At 38.6% G+C, this 24,516-nt stretch overlaps 1 protein-coding gene across 15 annotated transcripts in view; it reads left to right on the top strand.

Annotated features, from left to right (window-relative positions):
- CTBP1 (C-terminal binding protein 1) overlaps positions 1-24,516 on the top strand; it is a 431,872-nt gene that overhangs the window by 323,199 nt on the left and 84,157 nt on the right. For 2 of the 15 annotated variants that reach the window (XM_084626464.1, XM_084626453.1), the window contains exon 1: positions 10,145-10,352. The exons of 6 other annotated variants lie outside the window; for them this stretch is intronic. In XM_084626464.1, coding sequence (XP_084482590.1) covers positions 10,313-10,352 — 40 coding nt within the window. In that variant the 5' untranslated portion in view covers positions 10,145-10,312. Of the gene's footprint in view, positions 1-10,144; positions 10,353-11,608; positions 11,695-24,516 lie in introns of those variants that run through there. 7 more of the 15 variants (XM_084626451.1, XM_084626465.1, XM_084626462.1 and 4 more) reach the window with 6 other exon arrangements.

The raw sequence follows: 24,516 nt of genomic DNA on the forward strand, positions 1-24,516 counted from the left end.
GAGTTATTGTCTAATGCAAAGTACTATAGAGTATTTGGCAATAAATACTACTAGTAAACAAATTGGTATCAGTGATCACCAATTGCAGTGGAACTGCTTTCATAATAAGACATTTCTCGACCTAAGTAAGAATGGCAAGTTCAAGCCTTGTGTTTGTAGGGTTGTGTAGGATAGCAGCCTATTTAGTTCTTTCATTACATTATTCAAAAATTCAGAGCTAACATTTTCAATATACATGGAGGACACAGAGTTACAGTACCATCTTTAAATGATTGTATACACTGATTTTCTTTTAGTTTGTAATTGTTTCTTAGTGGTATTGCATAGCAGTAAGCATTTCTCTTAGCTTCCTTTTCAGCAATCAAGGCAGCAGCTGGGGGGGGATGAGTGGCTAAAAAGTCACACAAGATTCGACTTTCATTTGTTCCTGTTTTTAAAAAAGAAAGGAAAGGAAAGATAGACTCCCCATGAAAATATCTTCTATTGGAATGCCTGACTACTGGCTAAATTAATACCTCGGGGCGGAGCAAGGAGTTTGTGTGTCTGTGTGTATAATCTTGTATATTTATATGTTATGCTGATAAATGAATACACACACTATGTAATATGTGTGTGTATATAGACAATAGTAGGTGTGTATGCATATCTATGAAATATTAAACCTCCTCATCTGTTATAACTGTAGACTGGACTTTTATCATATTCCGCTTTTTTGCTATTATTTTTGCCTCCGTGTGGTTTTTCTGTTTGTTTATTTATTTATTTATTTATTTAGGCCCAGGGGAGTGGGCGATTCAGAATTCTCTTATTTATCATAAATTATGTTCGCGCTTGTGTATAATAATCTATGAATAGTTTTTTTAAAAGAGGCAAGGAAAAATTAAATGAATTAGTAAAACACTTCTGTGCTATCAGATTTCAGTACTCATTTCTACTGTAGCGCACTAAATACAGTACTTGAAATAATTATGTAATTATCTCTGGATGGGTTTTATTGTCATTTTAAATAACCAAAACACACTGATGTCACTCTGTCAAATATATACTTTATCTGCAAATACATATGCTATGTCTACTGTAATATCTGAGTTAATAATGGTAGCTGCGAAGTCACAGACAGTATTCTGCATCCATACAGATTTAGGTTGTGATCTAATCATTATTTCAGTTTTGGGTTGGACTTGATCAGTCAGTGCTTCAAAGGGAGAATGCCAAAGAAAACCCAGGGTGTTTCAGGAAGTGGTGTGATGATTCAATAGCTGGCAGCCACTTAGTGTTAGTACTGTATTGCTGGAAATGCTGTTGATCAAAAGGGCACTGTTTTGTTGGAGAAGCTGTTTTCCAGGGAAGATGAAAAATCAAGATTTTGATTATATGTGGTCAGCAAGAATCCCAAGTACTTTTCACCAGGGTAGAGGACTTACACCAGTATCATATATATGTATATTCCATATTGGAGAGTTATATTCTGCCTTCTCAAAGTCAAACTGAAGTTTCAGTTGGATATATTTCATACTCTGCTATAACTTTTACCTTCTTCTGGCCCCTTGGCATATGAATTTGGTCACACTAAACTTTAAGAGTATTAGTGGACATAAGTAGGCCTAAGTCTAAGTTAGTATAAGAAAAACTAAGTTGCACCACTTACATATTTCTAAATTTTGTCCTCCGGGTCCCCTGAGTCCTCAGTTTCTGCTGAGACTACCAACAAAGTTGTAGACACATCCCAATGGGAACTTCCTTGAGGCCACTTACTCATTCCACATAGGCCCCTGAACAGCCATTTGATAGTAACTCTTTCTGCTACTACCAAACTGAACTGAATTCAAAGAGGTAGAGGTTCTAGAGTTGTTTTAGCCATTACAAACCTTCTGGATTTTTTTAGTCCCTTCAAATGGGTTCAGTTTTTTATTGTGCCTTTATGTTATTTTACTCGCTATTTCTGTGTATATGGAGTACATCATAACAAAGAACATCTGTTTTACACTGTTGTCATTTTAAAAAGAAATCGCACATTGAAAACAGATCAGTGTGGGACTGGATCTGTCAACCATACTTATGCTGAGTAATCCCACTGATGTCATATATGAGAAGTAAACTACTGTTCAATGCTAGCATGCCAGAATCTTGCTCTATGGAAGTAAATGTAGTGGCAATTCATTTTGTTAAAGTATCATTTTCTTTCATTATATGTAAAAGAATTTTCTAATATGAGTTTTCAGTCTTGGACTGGACATCTGGATTGGCAGTCAGACCCACATGACTGTGGGCTCATCCTAGGCATTTTTTTTCCTTTTAATGCCTAATCCTGTTTCTTTAAGGGCTTTGCTGGCACCAACAGCCTCAGTCTGCTGTCTCTGCAACTCATAGAGATTTGAACAAGCTCCAGTTTCTCCGTCAGCAGAGGGATAAAAATTGGTTCTCTCAGAGATACAAACCTTCCAGGGATAGCACTAGGCTACAAAATACCTTTAACTCTTTAAATTCCCAAGGGTGCTTCAGTTCTGGACATAGGTACAGTTGAAAATGCTATTTCTCCTCTGCCTCAAATAATACCAAGTCCCAAAGAAGATTTGCCGGTCCAGAAGGGACTCACTCATCTGGGGCAGGCTGTAATTGTATCTTTAGGTCTGGACTTGTTCCACTATGAACAGATGAGCCATGGATGTCGTCCAGTCATGGTTCTCTATAGTTTTCTTCTCCCCCTCAGCCATGTCTTCTCTTCTTCATCAACCAGAACACAAGCCTTGTTGGACCTAGTTCACAAACTCCTCTTGATTGGAGCTATATACTCTGTACCCTTGGGTGAGTTTACCCAGTGAATTGATTCCTTTTACTCCATGGTAATCAATAAATGTGGATGATTTAATCCCATTCTGACCCTGTGTTTTTAACTTATTTATGAAGAGGGCAAGATCGAGGTTGGAGACCCTTAATCTAGCAATGCACTTAACTTCACATCACAATCTTTTGTGATTATTGGTTTAAAGGAAACATAACTCCATTTCTTCATTCAGCCAGCACATCACAGGCATTTCCAGTTCTGTATTGGCAATTCATATTTCCAGAAGAGTCCCCATAGTATTTACTGATCTTGGCCATATTCGTTGCATCTTTGAGAAGGGAGTGAATCCACAATTTCTATTACCTGGATGATTTGCTAACACTAAATTAAGACAACTGAAATTCATCTTCATCAAATGGAATTTTAATCTGTTTCTGAGAATTCATTGAGCCTTCCCTTCTATAGTTAGCCAAGGTCCCTCTGTATTGTCTGACCCCTAAATTGACTTTTCTTATTGCTAACACCTCTTTTTAAGAGTCAATGGCCTTCTTATGTAATTTATTCTTCCTCCGTTTTTTGCCTTACATATTCATCCTCAGAACCATTCCAGAATTGCTCCCCCAAATGGTCATCCCCTTTCATGTTAACAAGAAAATCTTAACTTCCTTCTGTTAGAAACTCTCTCTCTCAAAGGAAGTTGTCCTTTATTCTTTAGATGTCACTAGAGTTAGCACATATTATCTACATGGGACAGCTTCTAATTTCCTATTGGTGTTGTAAGAAAGGTCTTGAAAACCATTAAATTCCATTGGGTTAGGTTAGAGATCAAGGAATCTGAAGAAAATAGAGTTTTGGCTTTTTTTGGTGGGGAGGCAGGGTGTAATTTTTAGTACATGGCCATATTAAAATCATACAAGTTTAAAAAATTGTCCTATTTGTATTGCATATAGTATCTTTGATTATTGAAATTATATTTTTAACTTTCACCATTTATACTGTTACCTTACTTTTTTGCATTTCACTCAGCTTGACCAATGAAAATAGACCAATCAGTTTTACTTTTATTAATAACCTATTTTACTTTCTGATTTTATGCATTGGGACATTTTTTCCAATGTTGAGATTAATACTGTTAGGGAGATGCTTGAATCATAAAAAATTGTAAATTTCATGATTTCAAAATTTTGTGACAGTCTTAAAATGACTGAAACATTAAAATTCATCTGAACAGTGCAAGTTTTCTAGTGAGGCAAAGTGACGCCTGTGTGAAATACCCAGCACTGATACTCACAATAGAATAAGGAAAGTTTGCATGTTAGTTCAACATGGGGCAGGAATATCTGAAATAAATCTAGGGTGACCAGATGTCCCGATTTTACAGGGACAGTCCTGATTTTGGGGTCTTTTTCTTATATAGACTCCTATTCCCCACCCCCACCACCTGTCCCGATTTTTCACACTTGCTGTCTGGTCACCCTAAATAAATCCCATCACAAAAACTAAGAACATTGTAGAACCCCATTCTTCACATTAAAATTAATCACAGAATATGTTGGATCACTGCTAAAATACAATACATAAAACTTCCTCATTCAGGTACCTTCTGCGAAAGCACACTTGTGCATTCTAATTTGTGAATGCCCCAAGGTCATGCCCTTGTGATTAGATCTATTCCTGCGAATGTCTGGTGCATAATTGAAACATACAACTCTTAACAGATATACTTCTCTTAAACAATATATTATTCTGCCACAGCATATGCACTCACTGTGCAAAAAAAGCTGACTCTTAAGAAGCAAAGAAACTGATTTTGGTGACCTGGAAAATCCAACACCTCTCAGTATTGAAATATAGTTAAATATGTTGTTAAATAGCGCTACCATTGAATAAATGCCATAGGACTACCATATCAGAATCCACTACTGCAAAATACTATTTCTATAATCATCAAAGATTTCACAGAAAATGTTAAATTTTGTGGACATTTCTCATATACGGGGCATGTGCAGGTTATAGTCTGAGGGATGCGGCTGTGATTGAAGGATCAGTGAGCGTATACAAGGTAGGAGATGTGGAGCCTGAGTTGGAGTCAGCTGGTCTGCTCCTGGTTTTGCTCATAGGGAGCCTACAACCAGACCACTGAGAACAGTATAAGAGAGAAGAGAAAAGAAAACACTGGCTTCTTGTTCCAGCTGCAAAAGAACAAACAAACCAGAGAAAGAAAGGAGGAAAAAAGAATCTGACCCTCCCTCCCCACAAGTCCTCAGAAAAAACATGATTATTAATAAAGTAAAGCTCTAATAACTTAAAAGGTGAGTGAGGTGTCTTTGTTTCTCTTTTCAGGTAGATCATGATGCTTTTCTAGTACATTATTCTTTATTTGGTACTGGCCATTAAAATGTGTCTACAAAATTTAGGTTCCGCAAAAGGTTTAACTCAGCATAGCTCTATTGAAACCAATGGAATTATGCTGATTTACATCAACGGAGGATCTGGTCCTCGGTGTTTTCCTGTGAAATATGAAATTTTCCTCCATGAAATAAAAAGGCAACTTTTTCTGTGGAAAAAATTACAGCATTACTTACAATCCGTATTATTTGCTAGCCTGCCTACAAACAAGAAGAAAAGAGCAAGCATATGAGTCCCTTCGTGAGGTAGTGTAGAGAATACCAAACTGTAGTATTAATAACCTCCTGTTATTGAATACTCCATCTGTTCCTCATGCCAACTTATCCTCACTTAGAGCACTCCCCTTGTCATAATATTTTGTACCACGCTCCCCTCCCTGAAACAACAGTTCCACTTTCGAACAACGTTTGCCCAGTTGTGCAACCCCACTGAGAAAATGGTCTTGGCTGTATCTGTTTCTCATGTTTCCCTAGTAAAAATATTACTGAATTCCAATTCTACTTCTGATGTTGATTGTGCTATTAATTATTCCTCACGTTATCTTCATACCCATATTGGCAATCATAGAGACTCCTGTAACAGATAAATACACCTGTCTGGCAATGCCTGCTTGTATTGTTGCATAATACTTAATTCATCATGCTGTAATTTTAGTGATGCAACAATAATATATATTATCTTTATGTTGCAATTTATTATATCTGTAAATTGATATATATTTGCTTCAGTATTTTCATTATTCTGCCATTTATTAACATGCACAAATGTCAATAAAACACCTAACCACTAGAAATACATTTTTAAGCCCCACATGAATAACTCGGGCCCAGATTGTGCCCTACTGATAGACAAACGGGACGTAGCTGGGATTGGGAGAATGCATTTTAGCCATTTCTGCCCAGCTCTCACTGGCCCCCAGTGCTGCAGGAGGAAAGTTAGTAGAGCTCTCCTCCTTACTGGAGAATGCCCTGAGACAAGGAGTCACCTAGCAGGGTCTGGGCAGAGCCAAATGGCCAGGGAGTTGGGCCTGCTATGGAAGCCTAGGTGCTTCACTTGTGCTCCCAGCAGTTTCCTGAGATCCAAAGCATTTGGAGGCTGGACCCCCACTTTTTTCCTCTGGGGACAAAAGAATACAGAAGAAATTCTGGGGAAGGAACCACACAAAATTTCCAGCCCCCCCCGAGTGTATAGGAGTATGATCTGGACATCAGGTTTGCTGTGTTATTATTACCAAACTACAATAAATTACTATGACAACTACCTAATAGGTACTTCTGACTATTTGTGTTGGGTACTTTTGATATACCTATTACCATGGCATCTCAGTGCAATGAAACCATTCCAAAGCATTGAAGGTGGTCACAAAAGGCTATAATCTTGTCTATCACCTTCCCAGTAGCATTTTTAAATCACACAGGAGCCTAAGGTTTAAAGATGCAGTAATGATATCAGAATGATCATCCCAGAAAAGTATTAAATCGCATAGGAGGAGATGGAGTAACTTTGATTAATTCAGCTGACATGGAATAACACAGCAGGCAGAGATAAATGTACAGCAAACTCACTTCCTTGTAATGAATGGATTTTCCTCACTGAAACCCAGAGGCTGGATCTGAGTTGAATGTTCCTGGATAATTAATGGCCTGATCCTGCTTCCATTGAAGCCAATGGAAGCTTGGCCATAGACTTCAGTCGGAGCAGAAACAGACCCTAAACTGCAAGTGTGTGTCTTTACAGAGACACATACATGTACTAGAAGTAAAGTTATATTTTAATCCAATCAAATCCTGACACATTTTCCTCTTCCTTTCCATACCCTTAAAATGTAGATTGTTACTTTAAGTTGGTAAAATCTGCAACCTGTTTTGTGTGTGTGTGTGTGTGTGTGCACACTTGTCAGAGGGAAAGAAAAATACAGTACTCCAGAAACTGGTTTCTGAAGCCTGTTTACAGTGCTATGTACTGCAAATAAAAACCTGGTGGTTTATTTTTGGAAAACGATAGGGTGGTCACTTTTCATTTGTCAGACTTTTCTGTTAAAAGAAAATCTTTCCATTTCTAGCATTGGTTCTTGGCTGAAACATTTAGCATTTTGAAATCTGAGCTACATTGATAGTGTAATTAAAGTTTGTAAAATGATTAAAATAATAGACTCTACTCTCTGACTTGTATGCAGAAAAAGAAAAGGATTCCAGAAAAGGTAGTAGCTATTTATGAATATAAATCCATGGTTACAGCTCCGGTCCAAGTAAATGATTAGGCCTGCAAGTGCACGGCCATTATGCGAGTTAATTATATTCTTCATAGAGCCCTTCCACATACAGTTTAGTGTGTACTGCATTATGCAAGTCAGCTGACCCAGCCAGGCAGTAGTCTTTACAAAATCTTTAGTTTTCCATCCTCCTCCTAAGCTTGTTTGATGAAGAAAATAATATTTAATTGGTAACATTTTCCTTGCTTAGGTATATTTTAATTATGAATTCTGCCTGATTGCAACTTTCTGGTAAGGAAGATATGATGAATATTTTGGACAGTTTTAATTTTGAGTTTATTATTGTATCTGCAAATTAGTGGAGTCCTTTACATTTTTTTGAAATTTTAATACTTAATTAACAATGGAAGAAAATTTAAAATGTTGTCTAATTTATACAGTAGATTAATTTATGACCCAAAATATTGGAGAAAATATTCCATAATTTTATGTTGTTGTAATAGATGTAATGTGATGTATAGGGCACTAGTCAAATTCATCAGGTGTGCGGGTTTTTTCCTCATTTGAGAACTGGAATTCTGCAAGTTCCAGCTACTAAAGTTTCTGCTTGATAATTTCATCAGGGGTAATGCATTTGACTCTTCGAAGATGTGCATTCTCCAGAATCTTTCCAGAAGCCCTGTGCCTCTGCATAGCCCCCACTAACTTCTGTCATCATCATTATTAATATTGAAGTCAGGGCTGGTAGCCCCACTTGTTGTTATTAAGGTCCCCGGACACTTCTCATTATTACACCCTGTTTTCAGTTGCTTACAACTTTGGCAAACTTCAACCATTTGGGCTGAAATTTTACATGCTGGGTGTCTGTCTCAGGCATTTTTGAAAGAAAAAAAATCAGCGAAAATGGTTCAGCCATTTCTAAGAACAAGAGTAAGGGAAAACGTTTCTCTGTTTTGCCAATGTTAAAAAATTCCGACAACTTTTTATTTGGAAAGCTATGTAGCAGGAAATTTGGCAGGTGGGATGGTCTTTGTGTCAGCACTACATACATGATCAGTAGAGTCCTCTTAGATTTTAACAGATAAATTCGGTGCAGCCTTAATTCAGCCCCATCTATGTATGCATTATAATAAAGTCTTTAATTACAGGATCACATAGTATTTTTTTCCACAGGACCGCTGTCTCATTCATTTCTCAGGAAGCTCCTGCTCTTGGATTGAATCAGTGTTGTATAGCGAAGGACACTGTTGCCTGTCAACCCCTGCCTCATTTGTTGTGGAAGCTGGAAGGTGTGTGGTGAATGAAGGCAGGGGACTACAGAAAAAATGAAGGTGGTCTCATGATCAAGGTAGTTGAATGCTGCTTTAGAGAACTGGGATTCTATCCATGCCTTTGCCACAGATTTCCCATATGATACCACTCAAATTACTTAAACCAAACTTTTCACAGGTAGTCACTAATCGTGTGTTCTTAATTTTCTGGATGTCTGATTTAAGACCCTGGGGTCTGATTTGCAGAAGGGCTGAGCAATCGGTGGGAGCTATATAAAGTGCTATATAAAGCTAAGTACCATGAAAAACGAGGTGCCAGGTGTCTCAAATTGAGCACTAAAGTTAGTGGATACTTTTTACTTTAATCTCTCTGTGCCTCACTTCCCCATCTGTAAAATGGGGACAGTAGTCCGTCATCTCACCAGGGCAGCATGAAAATAAATTCATAAAGCTTGGTCTGAAGAGCCAGGATCTCCAGATGACAGCTGTAACAGACCCGGTACCAGACACAGAGGTGGGACATACAAAGCGCAGTGATCATTTTAGAATTAGTGGAATATGCTTGATAGTGAAGAATGGCAGGATTTGGCTCATAAGATACCTTTTGTTCTAATTCTGCCCTCACTTAGACTGGTGGATTCCCATTTCAGTCAGTCGACGTCCCCCAAGGTAATTGAAAGCAGAATCGGGCCCTAATTATTTACAGTGTGAGCCACTGAAAGGGGTCTATAAACTAAGATACATTTTTTCTTATTTGCCATTAGTGTGGGCCCTTAGAAAATAAGAAATTATTTATTTTAAAAAATTGTCCTTCATGTATAGGGGAGGGAGGAAATCGTCAACCAAATTGCATAATAAAATACAAGAATATAAAAAGGCATTAATCAGAATTTGTTCTGTGGGTCTAAAGCAGTGGTTCTCAAACTTTTGTACTGGTGACCCCTTTCACATAGGAAGCATCTGAGTGTGACCCCCTTTGTAAATTAAAAAACACTTTAAAATATATTTAACACCATTATAAATGCAGGAGGCAAAGCAGGGTTTGGGGTGGAGGCTGACAGCTCACGACCCCCCCATGTAATAACCTTGCGACCTCCCGCGGGGTCCCGACCCCCAGTTTGAGAACCCCTGGTCTAAAGAGAAAACACATCATATAGTTACACTGTGAAACTTTTCAAACAGCTCAGCTGCTAAAATATATCTAAATAACTCCGTTTTACTGCGCTATAAAAGTAATTCCAGGTTCTCAATGCGTGTGTGGTTCCCCCCCCCCCTTTCCGTTGCTAATAAGCAACTGTGAAAAACGTGTTCCCCAATTGCTTTTGTTTTGAAAATTGACAGAGGGGCCGCAGCCCTGAGCTATTGCTTTCTGCCTCCCGTCCGTTTGCTTTTGATGGCACTTCCGAGCTTGGAAACAAGAGATTAGCTTCGTCGGACCTAAGCTCCGCCTGCAGCGCCTCTCCCACTTTCAGAGACAGCAGCGCTGGGCTGTGTGTGTGTGTCTGTGTGTGTGTGTGTGTCTGTCTGTGTGTTACTTCGGGGGGAACTAGAAGTAGCCGCCATATGCTTAGGATATTTGTGTGTGGTGATACTGGACTGAAGTTCTCTTTGTAGAGAGACTGGACAGCTATCTCAATGGGAAGTTCTCATTTACTAAACAAGGGCTTGCCACTAGGTAACGATTTCACTGTCTATTTTGTTCCGATTTCCTCTGTGAGCTTGCTTTAAAGAGACATCGATCTCTGTGTGGACATAAAGGCTCGCTCTGCTTCTTCCCCTCCCCTCCCCCTCCCTTCGCTGCCTGCTCGCTTTGTGTGTGTGAGAGTGGTTTGGGTTTTTTGGTTTGTTTGTTTTTTTTTATCTAGACTTGTTAGAGACTATAAGGTTATTTGTCATGAGAGGTGCGGGTGGCCAGACATTGTCTGTCGAGCAACTTTGCCTAGTAACTGCTGGAATAGAGAGATTTAAATAAAAATTTACAAAAAAAAATGGAAACAGCAAGCTCGGGTGAAGCCTAGTTCAGGGACTCGAACTTGGCTGTTGATTCATTTCACCCTTTAAAAGAAAAAAAGAAAAAAAAAGACTGCACTAAAATAGCCTTAAATCTATATCCATGATTTTAATTCTTTTTCTCCCCATACACCCGCTCAGGGATTAAACAGTGTCTTGGCTTTTAGCTGCAGTAAAAGGCAGGTAAAATGCCATGTAGAAAAAGCTGTGCTAATTTTTCAGTAAACAGGAAGTTAAAATCATTTTATTACTGTTAAAAAAAAAAAAACTGTTTAAGGCCTGAATGTTGAAATGACTTTGCTACGTATGGGGATAGGTTATTTATTTGTGAGGTAAGGCTTTCCTCCACAAATTTGAGTTCCTATTTTTTAAAAAAATGCTAGCAAAGGCATTTATGGATTGCTGCTGCTGCTGTTGAGGGTAAAGACAGCTCATACGCATGGGGTGATGTTACAGTATTTGGCTCAACTGCCAGCTTAAAATGTTTCTGTTAATCTGAAAACTGTTATATGCTGCTTCAGTCAGCAACAACAAAATATAGAATCGAACAGCGAGTGATTCCCAAAGAGAAAGCTATAGAGCCAAAATAATAACTTCATTTGCTGTGTAGATTTGTCTATTATGTGTCTTTGGGTTTTTTAAAAATATTTTTAAAATCAGATGGCTGCCTTTGCACTCTTGATAGTGAAGTAGACTGTATGTAGCCATCGACATTACCAGCCGTACTTTAAAAAATTTCACCTGTTGTGGCTTAAATTAAATAATTGAATTTCAGTGCATATTTTAACAACTCTTGTCCTTATTAAGAAGAATGTTTGCTTTTAGTCCTTGGTGTAACAGCCGTGAGGCAATCACCCATTTAGCCTCATTTAAATTAATGGGGCTTAATAGGACTGTAGTGAATGTGTACTTTTTTTTCAGTGAATTAAAACGAATTACAGTATTTGGGATGTATGTGTGTGATTCTAATGCATCACAGAGATTCCTTTCCCTGGATCTCAGAAAATGTAAGTATGTTTATTTAGCATTCTAGTCCCTTTGCAAGCAGTCAGGTCCATGTATTTTAATACTTCAATCTCATTATTATATTCCTGCAGAAAAGGAACCAGAAAACACTAATAAACATCAGACATATATAAATCATTGCTGCTTTAGATGGAAGGATCAGCTCATTAAATGCATCTGCTGAATACCTTCGCTTACCTAGTAAATAATAAAAGTAGAGTAAAATAAGCTTAATATGGAGAAAGTTACACGGGTAGAGAGAATGTTTTCACAATATACCTGCTTGTTCTGTATTTTTGGTCTAGTTTAGTGGCATATTTGTGCCATATCATGAACCTCCTCATAGTATCTGTGTAAAATTAGTAACACCAACTCCTAATTTTGCTATTTGTAATATTATTGTTTTATATTGACCTCCACCTCCTTATGGCAACAAAATTACACCAGTGTATTTTTGATGTTTTAAAATATAATCTAAATATTATATAATTTGTTACTTTAGCCATCCAGACAGGAGCTACCTCTTTGCAGTTAACTACAGTACTAAATATATAATTCAGTTACTGAAGCTACTATTTTGAAATAAACTTCGTTTTGTGGATTTTTAAATTCAATCTTGTGGTATGTAGATTGGGAAAACTGCAGCATGCAAACATTCAGTGTGCATACAAATGTGTTTCTTATAGGGAGTGTGACGTGCCATATGGGCTATGATATCTGAGTTGTTAATAATGTGACAAATTAAATTAAAAAATGTCCTTACATATGTCAGTTGGTTTGACTTTTACCCTTTTTTTTAAAACTTTGGTCTTTGCACCATCAAAGAGTAATTGTCGCAACTCCCTATTCAGAATGCCTGATGCTTTAATATACTAATCTGTATTTCTTAGAGTTATCGTTTTATTTATAATGTGAACGCAGCAGTCACAGTATTTAGCTCAAAAATCTCATTAAAGAGATTAGAATTAGGCTGCCACCATAATGTGTTATCGTATGGATACTGTATCATGCATTCCAACATTCTTAAGCATGGTTTCAATCCATCTCTGTCAACTAAGAACATCTACAGCAATTAGATAATTAGCCAGGATTGTACCCTTTGGGAAAACTTCAGTGTTTTCCTAAAATGTGTGTTTATATGGCTCTTAAGGGAATGAAATATTATTAGGTTGTTAATTAGATATTTTGAATGACCAGTGAGCATATGGTAAGACATTGACTTTAGTTGTATTTAAGAAAAGACACACAAGAATTGGTCGGTCTGTCTTCTGATTTACTTCTATAAAATACCACTATTCCTTGTTCATTCAAAGTCATCTGAATATTTTGGGCTACAATTGCTAGTTTCCATTTTGTCTTTCTTACCCACTATTAGTTTGTAATAGCTGTGTTTCTGTAAGGAACTCTGGGTGGATGACAACTAGAGACCCAGATTCAAGAGTAATATTAGGGGCTCTTGCTTCTTGGGCCAGCTGGGAACATTGATGAGGTGATACTCTTAGTCTCTGGGCTACAGCATGTGTCAGGCTTTCAAATCCCATAGCAACACTGCGTTTTCATCTAAGGCTGCCTAACGGTCTGGCCCCTGTAATTATTTATTTAATGAGAAAGTTGGGAGGGAGTGACATTGAATAAAAAATGGCCTAAAATGTAAGGTTAGGATAAAAATTATAGGACAGACCTCTTTCTCCTTATCTCCCTACCATACACTTATGCGCCCAGTCTATTAACTAAATTCATACTGTAGAGATGAGGGTGTCTGGAGCATACATTACTGAGGGGTAGGAAAAAACTCATGGTTACTTTCATTATCCTCCTCTCTTACCAACTCAAAAACGAAGATGGCAATTTTAAGCTGATTTCTGTGTGTAATCCCACTAGAAATGTGTAGCAGAAATTCTTTACATATTATAAAACAGGCCGTTTTCAGATTGCCAAAACATAAAAAATATAAACTGTCTCCTACTAACATAATTCGCAATTTAAAGTAACATTAGGACACTATAGATTGTTTGTGGGTTGCGTTTTTTTTTTGTTTTTTTTTTAAGTTCTAAAAGTAATATTTTCAACTACATTTTTTTTCATTCCAAAATATTCTCATCCCACCTTCTTGAGTGACTAATGTACGGGAGTGGATTAGGAGTCCATGACCATTTGAGTTTCTCCTGGCTTTAAGTGATGTACAACATTGTGATGACAGCATCTGATGGAAAGCAAAGCTAAGGAAATCTCAAACTGTGAGCAGGTTGGGGGCTGGAGCTTGTTCTGAGCCCCTAGGTTTAACAGTTTGCTTAGGGGTTTGTAAAGTTTGGAGGCCAGAATATTTGGTACTGCTTTACTTCACTTAATTTGGTTAAACCACTTTCGAGCCTCCCTAATTCGGGTCCTGGCCAGGGGCCTGTCCAATCCCCAGCACAATTTAAAACAGCCTCAGGGCTCCAGTAATTTGCACTGCCTTCTGACTGTCCTCTATGAGCTATTACACTGTCGGAGAATAGCTGGAGTGAACTGTGCTTTGGCCATACTCCCTCCTGCCCCAACCTGCCCTATACATCCTGGTCAGGGTGGGAATTTGCGTAGAGGTGTTAAATTAGCCTCTGCAAATGGAGTATTCTGGAGGGGCAGATTCAGCTCTCTTTGTGCCACTGGACCAAAAAGGGATGTGAATCAAGACCTTTTCCTAGGTGTGATGAAGTTTTTGCCACAATAAGTAGCATCTACAAAAAAGGTGACTGTTCTAGTAAAGAAATAAGATAACTAGCAAGGTAAAGAAGTGAAAATCTATATAAATCTCTTTTTATAAGAAACCTACCACAGTTTCCCAAGAATTTATGTAAAATGAAAAGTTTAACTATTTTTGATGTGTGAAACATAAATTTGTTTGCTGTAATAGAGCAATAATTTATGACGAAAACTATAAACTCGTTTGTTTCCTTTAAAAAACATTTTTCGTATCTTACCTGTAGCCATCATGTTTCCTATCTAATTCCAATTGGCAATTATCCAGGTAGTGGCTAATAGATATAATTGGGTTTTTCTAATTTTGTATATAACACTTCCCATATTTTGATGTGCATTACTGATACTTAACAAGGAAAATTTTGTTGCTTTGAGCAAATATAAAATAAAGGGTACTCAATCAGGCCTCTTCAGAAGGAGATGGAAATATCTACTTTGTTCCTTTGTGGCTCCTCTCCTCCATAGACTTTGGAGTCTTAAGTCCAGTCATCCTTAGCTAGGAAGATGGTGACTATGATGTGAGGCATCAAGGTCAGAAGTTTGTAAAAAGCAAGATTGCCAGGACTATGAGACATAGAGGAAAGCTAAAGAAAACAAATTAAATATTCAGTACTTATTCTTTTACCAAAAACATTTAGACTGAGATTAACATTGGCTGAGAGCACTGACATTTACAATGGTTTTAAACTTGAATTTTTTCAAAGGAAGCTTTTATTTCTGTAATACATGAGGTATGGGGATTGGTTTTTTTTAGTGTTTAAGTATAAGTTAAGTCATGTGGTTCTGTAATTGTATTTGGTGTTAGATATTTTATGGAATGGATTGTATTCTTTTAAAATAGCTATATGCACAGGTCAGTGGCTGGGTGTCCCTTGTCAGTACCCAAATAAATTTGTTATATTCCCCCTTGGCAAAGTTACATACGTGTGGAATGAAGGTTGTTCATGCTTTCTGTCCCTGCGCCTCCCGCAGAATTCATTCTGAGACTAGTCACTTATTAGTATTTGTTCATATCTTGTATGTGTTGGTTCTGATGTGAAAATATGAAATGCACGAAATAAAATTCCTTGCTTTACTGAGTCAGGATTCGCAGTTCCTGTTCACAATACAGGTTTTGTTATTGTGGGATGGTACAGTAACAGGCTTCCTAAAGAGCCCCGATATTTATTTAAAGATTCTGGGCAAACTGTAGCATTTGTATCTGGCCCTGTGGGGGGTGGTGCATGGTTGTACACCACTCTGGAAGGAGCTCGTGGAGGCATTGAGCCTAATTCAGGACACTGCCATATAAGCATGGTCACTGTTCTGCCCTTGACTTAAAGAGAGGTGCACCTTCCATTACCCTCTGCATTAGGCCAGCTCAGGCATGGCCCCCCTTTAGAAGAGGTTCGTATCAACAGTTATGCAAATACTTCATGGGCTCCCTAAGTGTAAGCACTAGTCTGCCTAGCCATATAAAGCAGGCACAAAGGAGAAAGGGTGCTTGCAATCTCTTCCCCATGTTGCACATTTATGTAGAGGCTGTGCACAATATATATCTTCCTACTGTATTTTACACTGCATGCAGCTGATGAAGTGGGTTTTAGCCCACGAAAGCTTATGCCTAAATAAATTTTTTAGTCTCTAAGGTGCCACATGTACTCCTCGTTCATTTAACAAACAAGCAGTGGCCTATCTGGTAACCACCTCACACACTGTCTGGGGTGCAGGGAAGATAATGTAAAAAAAATAAGCCAGGTGGGGCCAGGCCCAGGAGAGAAGCAGCTGTGCAGGAAGTTTCCATCCCCTCCTATATGTAGCCACTTTTCCTCACTCTTGCAAAATGTCTTTGTGGCCTATGAGTGAGCCAGAGTTTGAGCAAATGAACCAGGAAGGAGCTACACTAAAAGGTATGTTCAAGTATGCTCTCCAGCCAGATTGTGGCTGATCTACAGGAGAATTTGCCGAAAGTGAATGCTGCCTGAGGCAGCATTTCCTTGCACTGCACTTTCTGTGACTCCTGTTAGAGTCACAGGGTGCAGCTGGGGGCGGCAGCCAGTGACAGCGTTGCTATTGGTCCAAATCCAAATGTCCTTACTTTGTTTGAAATCACACTGTTCCCAAGCAAAATTCCTGTTGGCTTCCATTGGAGTTTTGCCTGAATATGAACTTACAGAATTGGCCCGATATTTGTAATATGAGAGGTATAAAAATGTGTCTTTGTGTCTTCACACGTTCACAGGGCAACAATCTCAAAATGAAAAAAGAAAATGTCTCCCACCTGAAACTGTAGTGTACAGTACTTCATCAGAGTTACCAAATGAGTCATGTTTCATTAGATGTGTGGCCTTGTTCAGTACGTAGCAGTTAATCTTTGCAGAGTCATGCAGGACAAAACTGCTTGTAGAGATAACTACAAGCCAGTCACCAAACCCTTAAACTGATCTTTAAATGTTTTTTTTTTTTCTTTTTAATGTGTTGTACCAGATGTGTTAAACTGTTCATTTTCACCCAGATAATGAGCATTTTCACATTTGTAGTCTACTAAACATCTTCATGTGCTTTTTGTACTTTGCTGAACAGCATTAACGTATATCACAGCTGTTCTTGTGTTGATTTTTCCTGTTCCTAAAATGAGCAGGATTGAAAGAAATTATTTCACTGGTTGACAGCAGTCTGATGTTGCATGTGTGCATTCCTGTGCTGGTTGGAATATGCTAGCTGCATCATTCTCCCTCTTACCAAAATGCCTTCTGGATGAGACATAAAATTAAGATTTTGGCCAAAGATCCCATGGCATTTTTTGTTTGGCATGTTAGCCCTGGCTAAATTCTAACTCCGGCAATTATATTCTGCCAGTCTAAAATTACTCCTTAAGGTAGTCTTCACTGTCTGTCCTAAACTGTTTTATAGTGATCTCTGTTCCGCTCCTAGAGCTATGTTTTAGTGGTGTTTGAAGCAATTTTGTGTGTTTGTATGTTTGTTTGTAATGTACTTTTGGGATTCTTCAGAAACGTAAAGTATTATTCTGTAATCTAATATCTTTAAAAAAAAATATTTCGTATTCAAAATGTTTTTACAAAAACTGGTGGCCCAAAGCCTAGGATTCTAATATTTTAGGTAACTTGTATGCTAAAGGACATATTCTCCCCTCTGTGCACATGCATAATTAATATTACTGTAACTTTTGTTCATTGGTTCCATCAGGGGGCTCTCATTGATTCTTCACCCCCCTCAGCGGCATTACTGTTTTGAAGTTCATCTCAGTGTGTTAAATTTTGGGACAGTTCTCCAATTAGAATCCTCTCCTGTTCTTCTCCCAATATTTATGTAGCTTCTTAAGCCTCCCCTTGCTGTGCTTCGTAGTCAGCAGTTTGGCTCCTAAAACACCATTGCTGCTTGTCCTGTGGGGTCTTTGAAGTGATGCAACTAGATGGCAGATTTTATTATGTGCAAAAGCAACAGCTAAGAAAATAACCTTTTAGCTGGGTAGAGCATAATGTATATGAGACTCCACTGTCTAGATAAAAAGAATGTGTTGCTTTTTTGAATGCTTGCGGGAGGAGGCTCACAATAGAGGCTCTATTGTGCATTTAGTACTGTGAGTACAGGAAATCACAAATTAGCTATGACGAGGGTACTGCAGGGGAGTTTTAGTTTCCCACAGTATTGAAAATTTTTGAAACTTTTGTAATAGGCTGCTGTTCACTGTTGGTAGTGCATGTTGTTTATCCTTGTTAGTCCTCTGACCAGACTCTCACCATCTCTTTGTTCAAGGGGTGCATGTTTGAGCCCCTTATATCCAGGTGGAGTTCCTTTCAATAAATATTATCTTTTCTTCTTCTACACCAGTGTGTCTCTCTCACACTCACACACACACACACGATCATCTTGCAGCCGTCCAAGATGTGCACCCTAGCTGCTTGCTATGTCCATTCAGTTGACAGAGCTGCTTGATAAGCCTGGGTATTGGCCTTGGTGAGACAGTGAAGAGCAGTCACGTCTTCACCTTTCCTAGCAGACTTTAAACCTGATCCTGTGAGAAGCTGAGTGCCTTCCACTCCCAATGAAGTCACTGAGAATTAAGGACATTCAGCACTGCACAGGATCAGACATGCTAAGTTATCCCAGGTGTGACACACTGATTTTGTTGAAATTACACCAGGGATGAATTTGGCCCACTACTGAGGCACTGGCTACCTCATTCAGCTATAGAATTTGGAATGATATAGAGACACCTAAACCACTGGTCTGTGTGTCTTAAAGACCTGAACAAATAATATAAATATTACAGTGCATTGTAAATGGGCAGCTGGAAAGGATTAGTGCCTAAAATACCGTGAACATCATACAGCTTCACTTTTGGTTTAATAACGTCGTGAGTGTCGTCTCTCTTGGCCTGCTTTAAGCCTCTTAATCTGTCTGTTTCTGAACACTCTGAGCTGTATGGCTCTGTTAGGAAAAGTGGTGTTTTGTTTGTTGGAAGGGGGACAATATTCTTTTGTGTTCACTAAATGGAAAGAAGGAAGAAAGAAAGAAGCACATAAAAGAGAGCTTTTGTCTGTATCGTGGATAATGTAAAGTTTTTGTACAGTATTAGCAAAATCTGTACCACTACCTCTGCTAGTATAGCTTAAGTATACTATGGTTCTTTTGGGATTAATTTTTTATCTAGAAATAAGACTTTAAAGTTAGCGTAATTGATTTCTTCTCAAATGTACATTTGGAAAGTATTTTCAAATCCAATATTAAGTCTTGATTATTCTTCTGTGATCAGTAAATGAGTAGCTCTATTCAGGTGTTGTGGCAGCTCAGCCCAGGTCTAAGGCCTTGTGTGCATGAGAAGGTTGCACCTATTTAACTAAAGGTATGAGTTCAAACTGATTTAGTTAATCCAGTGCAAACCCCTGTTTTGACTCTCTTATTTCAGTTTAAACCAGACTTAAATCAGTTTACCTTAAATTGATTAGGAATCAGTCTAAGCTAAACCAAAATCAACCGCTCTGAAACCAGAGTAAGCATACCCATACAGGAGGTTGCAAATAAGTAAGTAAAATAAAATTAACATATTTTGTTTAACTGGTGCATCTTTCTTGTGTAGACAAGACCTAAGGTAATTACTTCCCGACTTTTTTTTATTGAATAACTTATGCGCCCCTCTCTCCCCTCAACCAAAATCAGGCCTTCAGTTTCTTGGGTTTGGGCTACCTGAGACTGCCTCTTTGTGATTTGGTTATTGTTGTCCTTTGTGACTGAAGATAAAATTGACGACAGTATTATGTCTTGTGAATATAATTGTGTCTAAGTAGGCCGAGGCATGAGTGACAGTCCTTTCTGCATTGAGCACATATGTAGCTTGATATCGAGGAAGGGATTACAGCCTGTGCCCACTGAATCTGCCACTGTTTACAACTTGGCCTCTGTGCCTCAGGATCCATATGGTGATTAATCTCGAGCTGAGTAACCCCATTGTTGACTGTTTCTCACCAGCATGATCTGTCTGTTCCTGATGACTCCCAGTTGTCATCATCAATGTTGCATGCTTCAGGTTGTGCTTCAGGGTGGCCCTGAAGCACTTCTTTTGGCTGCCTCAGATATGGTTGCTCACTTTCAGTTCACCATATAGCGACTGCTCTGGCATGGTGTCATCCACCCTCAACACATGACCTGCCCAGTCTAACTGAAACATGAGCTTCGCTTCAATCCCTGTGAAGTGTGCTGTGATATGCTGTCACAATTGACATCAGTGGTGGTGGTGTTAGATTCCCCTGGGTACAGTACAAAGCTGTCAGGGTATTCTCTGTGTGAGCTCTGGGGTTCTGGAATATCTCTCACACCAGGTCTGAAATAGCCACATTTGCTGACTTTCAGGGAATTATGTATTTATTTGTGTTACCATATCACCTAGGAGCCCTAGTCATGGACCAGACAGCATTGTGCTAGGAGCTGTACAAACACTGAACAAAAGGACAGTCCCTGCCCGAATGAGCTTACAATCTATGATGAGCCAAAAGACAGGGATGGATATAGGCAGATGGAGGAGTACAAGGAAAATTGAGACAATATTGGTGACAGTACACCAGCAGCCTAACCGTTGTCAAGTTTTTTGTCGGTATTGTGGCTAAAGATAGTTTTGAGGAGGGATTTGAAGGTGGATAATAAGGTGGAATGCTTCATGGCTCTTCTTTTTGTTTTCTTTTGGCCTGCCATTGATGAAAGATGGGAGAAATGGTAGTGTTGACAAACGAATTGAGGATGATTGTATTTAGAACTGCTGCTTAGTAGAGGGGATGACAAATTGCAATTTGTTTTTTGTGCTCAGAGCCTGCATATGACTGTTTTTAAATCTAAATTAATATAAATAAATACAGTTTGCAAAAAGTGAGGCTGTGGTCTGACCAAATAGTTATGCCCTAGAGAGGACGGAACATTCAGTTCAAAATAATATATACACACACAAAGGCAAACTGAAAACGTGCTTTCTACCATTATAGTGCCATCTCTTTAAATTTTGGTGGTAAGATCTTTATGTTCAAACCAAGAAGTAGAACCTCATCAATTAAGCTGCAAGGACAAATATGCAAGGGAACCAAAAGTTACCAGACTGCACTACAACCATGTTTTGCTAGTTGTGAGTACTCTTAAGCCTGCTGAGAGGCAAAAATTTGGACTGGAGACATGCTAATTTTACTTAACAGTTGAACTCTGGGAGGAAAGGAGGGAACATCATTTCTTGTAGTGTGAGTTTGCACATTGTATGAGCTTTCAAGACTTTGAGATGACTGTTACGGATACAGTAGCTCTCTTTACTTACCAAATGGAAAATGGCTGGAGAAATAGCTTCTGTCTAATAGGGGGAAGAGGATTTAGTTTTAGGATCTTCTCCATTCCACACAGCTCCTGCGTCTGGCTTCCTCCTGTGCTTTGCTTCCTGCAGAGGGACACATGAAGGCCAATTTAGGAATCGGATCCGTAACAGGACACAATTCCCCCTCATTGATCGCATGACAGAACACAGAGAAAAACATCAGGAGCTTTTTTGTCACACCCTCTATCAGATCCGTGTCATGGCACAGTATCTGGTAGCTGCAATCAAGAAGACTCTCTTTTGAATGTTGTTTACTACTCAGATTGTCCAGATTGTCTTTTCGGTAATAGCTTGAGACCATTTAATTCATTTTAATACAGCACACTTGGTCGTCCGGTGATCTCTGTGCCATAAACAAATGGTTCAAGTCCCAAATAAAATGTTCAGTGTATACCTAATGCTGAAATTGTAGTGCAAATAATTGGAGAATACCAGAAACGCCAATTGCACCTGCAGTTCTTTCTGTCTTCATTTGGATGTTGGTCAGTAGAAAGTGAGAGCTTCCACAATACCTTTTCTATGTGATATTATCCATTTGCTGGCCAACATTCTTTCTTTCAGTTATACAAATAGATTCTACTATCAAAGGCTGTTTTAGAACTATAGCTGAACGTATAATTGTGGTGTTTGTCTTCCCAGTTACTGCACAGTTGACGTTTTATTTCTTTAGTATGTGGTATTTATATGTAAATATTATGGAACTTTTTATATCTAGGTCAGTGGTTCAGATCCTGCCCAAAGTGGTACTGAGTGAAAAAACAAAATCATCTGTCGAGTGTTTGAAGTACAGTTTGATATGAATTGGCGAGTGCTGTCAGTCAAAAGCCAAGTAGATAGGTGCCTTTGTCAACGAGGGAATCTACTGTTGTAATCTCAGGGAAGAGATTGCTGAGAAGCTGAACTACCTTTACACCTCACTTACCTGGCACAAGCGGTCCTTTCAGAGCACAGCGGAGACATTTTGGCAAGGAAGCGTGTAGAGGCTTACTTCGTTGCTGCCTGTGTTGTCCCCGTTCTGCACTAAATAACAGTGCTGGAAAATCAAATCTATCTGAAGTATTAGATTCACTTTAAAAATATTAATGTTTAATAGGAAATCAGAAACAAAGTTGTTCCTTTTTCCATTTCACATTGAACTCTTGGAATAATACTGCACAAATGGATACAATTTTGGGCCCTGATTCTGCAAAGACTTACGCTTATGCTTAGTTTTACCCATGTGAGTAGTCCGATTCACTTCAGTAGCACTGCTCAGAATGTATACGATTGAGTATGTGTGGAGGTCTTTGCAAAATCAGGGCCCTAGATAGCAAATTGCTGATTTTATAGGGAGTGCTGTGTACCACCACACAGTAGTATTCGTAATGACAGAACCGAGCTGTAGGGGTGAAGTCACCTCCCAAATTAAATTGTCATTTTTCAGGTGCCTCAAAGCCCTCAGTGGAGTTTGATTGGTTGGTTATGGACTGTCCTTACAGTCAAAGATTGAAAGGAAAATGGCTTACAGTGCATTTCAAACACACTAAGTTGTGAATCTACAGTATGGATCGGTCATCTAGGGCCTGATCTAAAGCCCACTGAGGTTAATAGAAAGACTCCCGTCATCTTGGGATCAGGTCTTTGTCACATTGTCCAAAAAGTCTAACTCTTTTCATGAAAATATTTTTAGACCTGTTGCTGATAAGGGAAAAACAAGAAAATGTCATTGGTTAATACAATTCTACAACGTTCTAAATTACCAGGGTCAAAAAGTCCATTTGTAATCCCCCAGATCTTTCATGAAGTATGCATTTTGGGGTAGTACAGACTCTGTGCTGTAATTAATGCCTTCTATCTATTGATGTGCATGGATTAAAGTAGTAAATGGATCAAAGAATACATTTTATATAAACTTTGAATTCTTGTCTGCAATAGGGGTGTGTGTGTACGTATATATATTTTAATGTGTCTACACACACAATCTGTATGTTCATTTGAGTGTGTTTATAGTAACCTGCTTTGAATTAGTGCCGGCATTTGGAATTTTCTGACATTTAATATTCATGCAAAATTCAGACATAAAAATAAAATACAAATACATGCAAAATGCATTAGTAGTGAATGTCGGGAAATCCCAGCTGCCACTTCTGCGACTGTAATTTTCCTCCAGTTTTCAATGTAATGTCTTTTAATATGTTCTCAAGAACTAAATAGAGGAAAAAAGCAGTTATGCTGTTTTCTTGAGAAAAGAAATTAAGAGGGCAAGAAGAGACAAATTTTAATATTTTGTCTTTATTTTGTGTTCATTTATAATACAAGTTTTATGGATCTTTTACTTGGTGGTTTTTATTTATTTATTTCTCTGGGCTGTAAAGACCAAACATTTGAATCTTCTGTCTATATTGCTTATAAATGTCAATATTACCATGAAATTTGCTGCTCTTAGATCTTTGTCATTCATTTCCATTTAACATTGTTTAAAATAACCACAGTTAGTTTAGATACACTGTGCTGTGCTTTTAAATTATTAATGAACTTTTAGATTACATTCTTTTTTCTTGTAACACACCAAGTGGGAGTGCTTTTTCACCAACATGCAAACTGAAAACCTATTAATCCATCTACATAAAATAATTTTGTAATTCCACATCTTAATTATAATTTTTTAACATTCTCTCTTCCTTACTTTGGGTAACAGAGAAAAGCTGTGGCTTTGAAATGCTACAGTTTTGTCATTTAATAATTTCTAGACAACTCACAGCAGGCCTAATTTTGCTACACTTACTCCGTAGAGTACTGTGACAAAGTTCCTGCTCTACCTTGGTGGGTCTTGCGCTTATTGGCAGATTTGCTCACCTTGGAGCTTCACGGCAGCCCTCAGCTTGGCCGTTTTTCTGAATTCACACTCCAGGTCAACGACTCCTGTGTCTGACCAGGAGTTGAGAGGTTTGGGGGGAACCCGGGCCCACCCTCTACTCCGGGTTCCACCCCAGGGCCCTGTGGAATGCAGCAGTCTAGAGTGCCTCCTGGAACAGCTTTGCGACAGCTACAACTCCCTGGGCTACTTCCCCATGGCCTCCTCCCAACACCTTCTTTATCCTCACCATAGGACCTTTCTCCTGGTGTCTGATAATGCTTGTACACCTCAGTTCTCCAACAGTCCACGTTCTCACTCTCAGCTCCTAGTGCCTCTTGCTCCCAGCTTCTCACACACACACACACACACACACCACAAACTGAAGTGAGCTCCTTTTTAAAA

This window comes from Lepidochelys olivacea, assembly GCF_965140295.1.
Source record: "Lepidochelys olivacea isolate rLepOli2 genome assembly, chromosome: 4".
In the NCBI taxonomy this organism is placed as follows: Eukaryota; Metazoa; Chordata; order Testudines; family Cheloniidae; genus Lepidochelys; species Lepidochelys olivacea.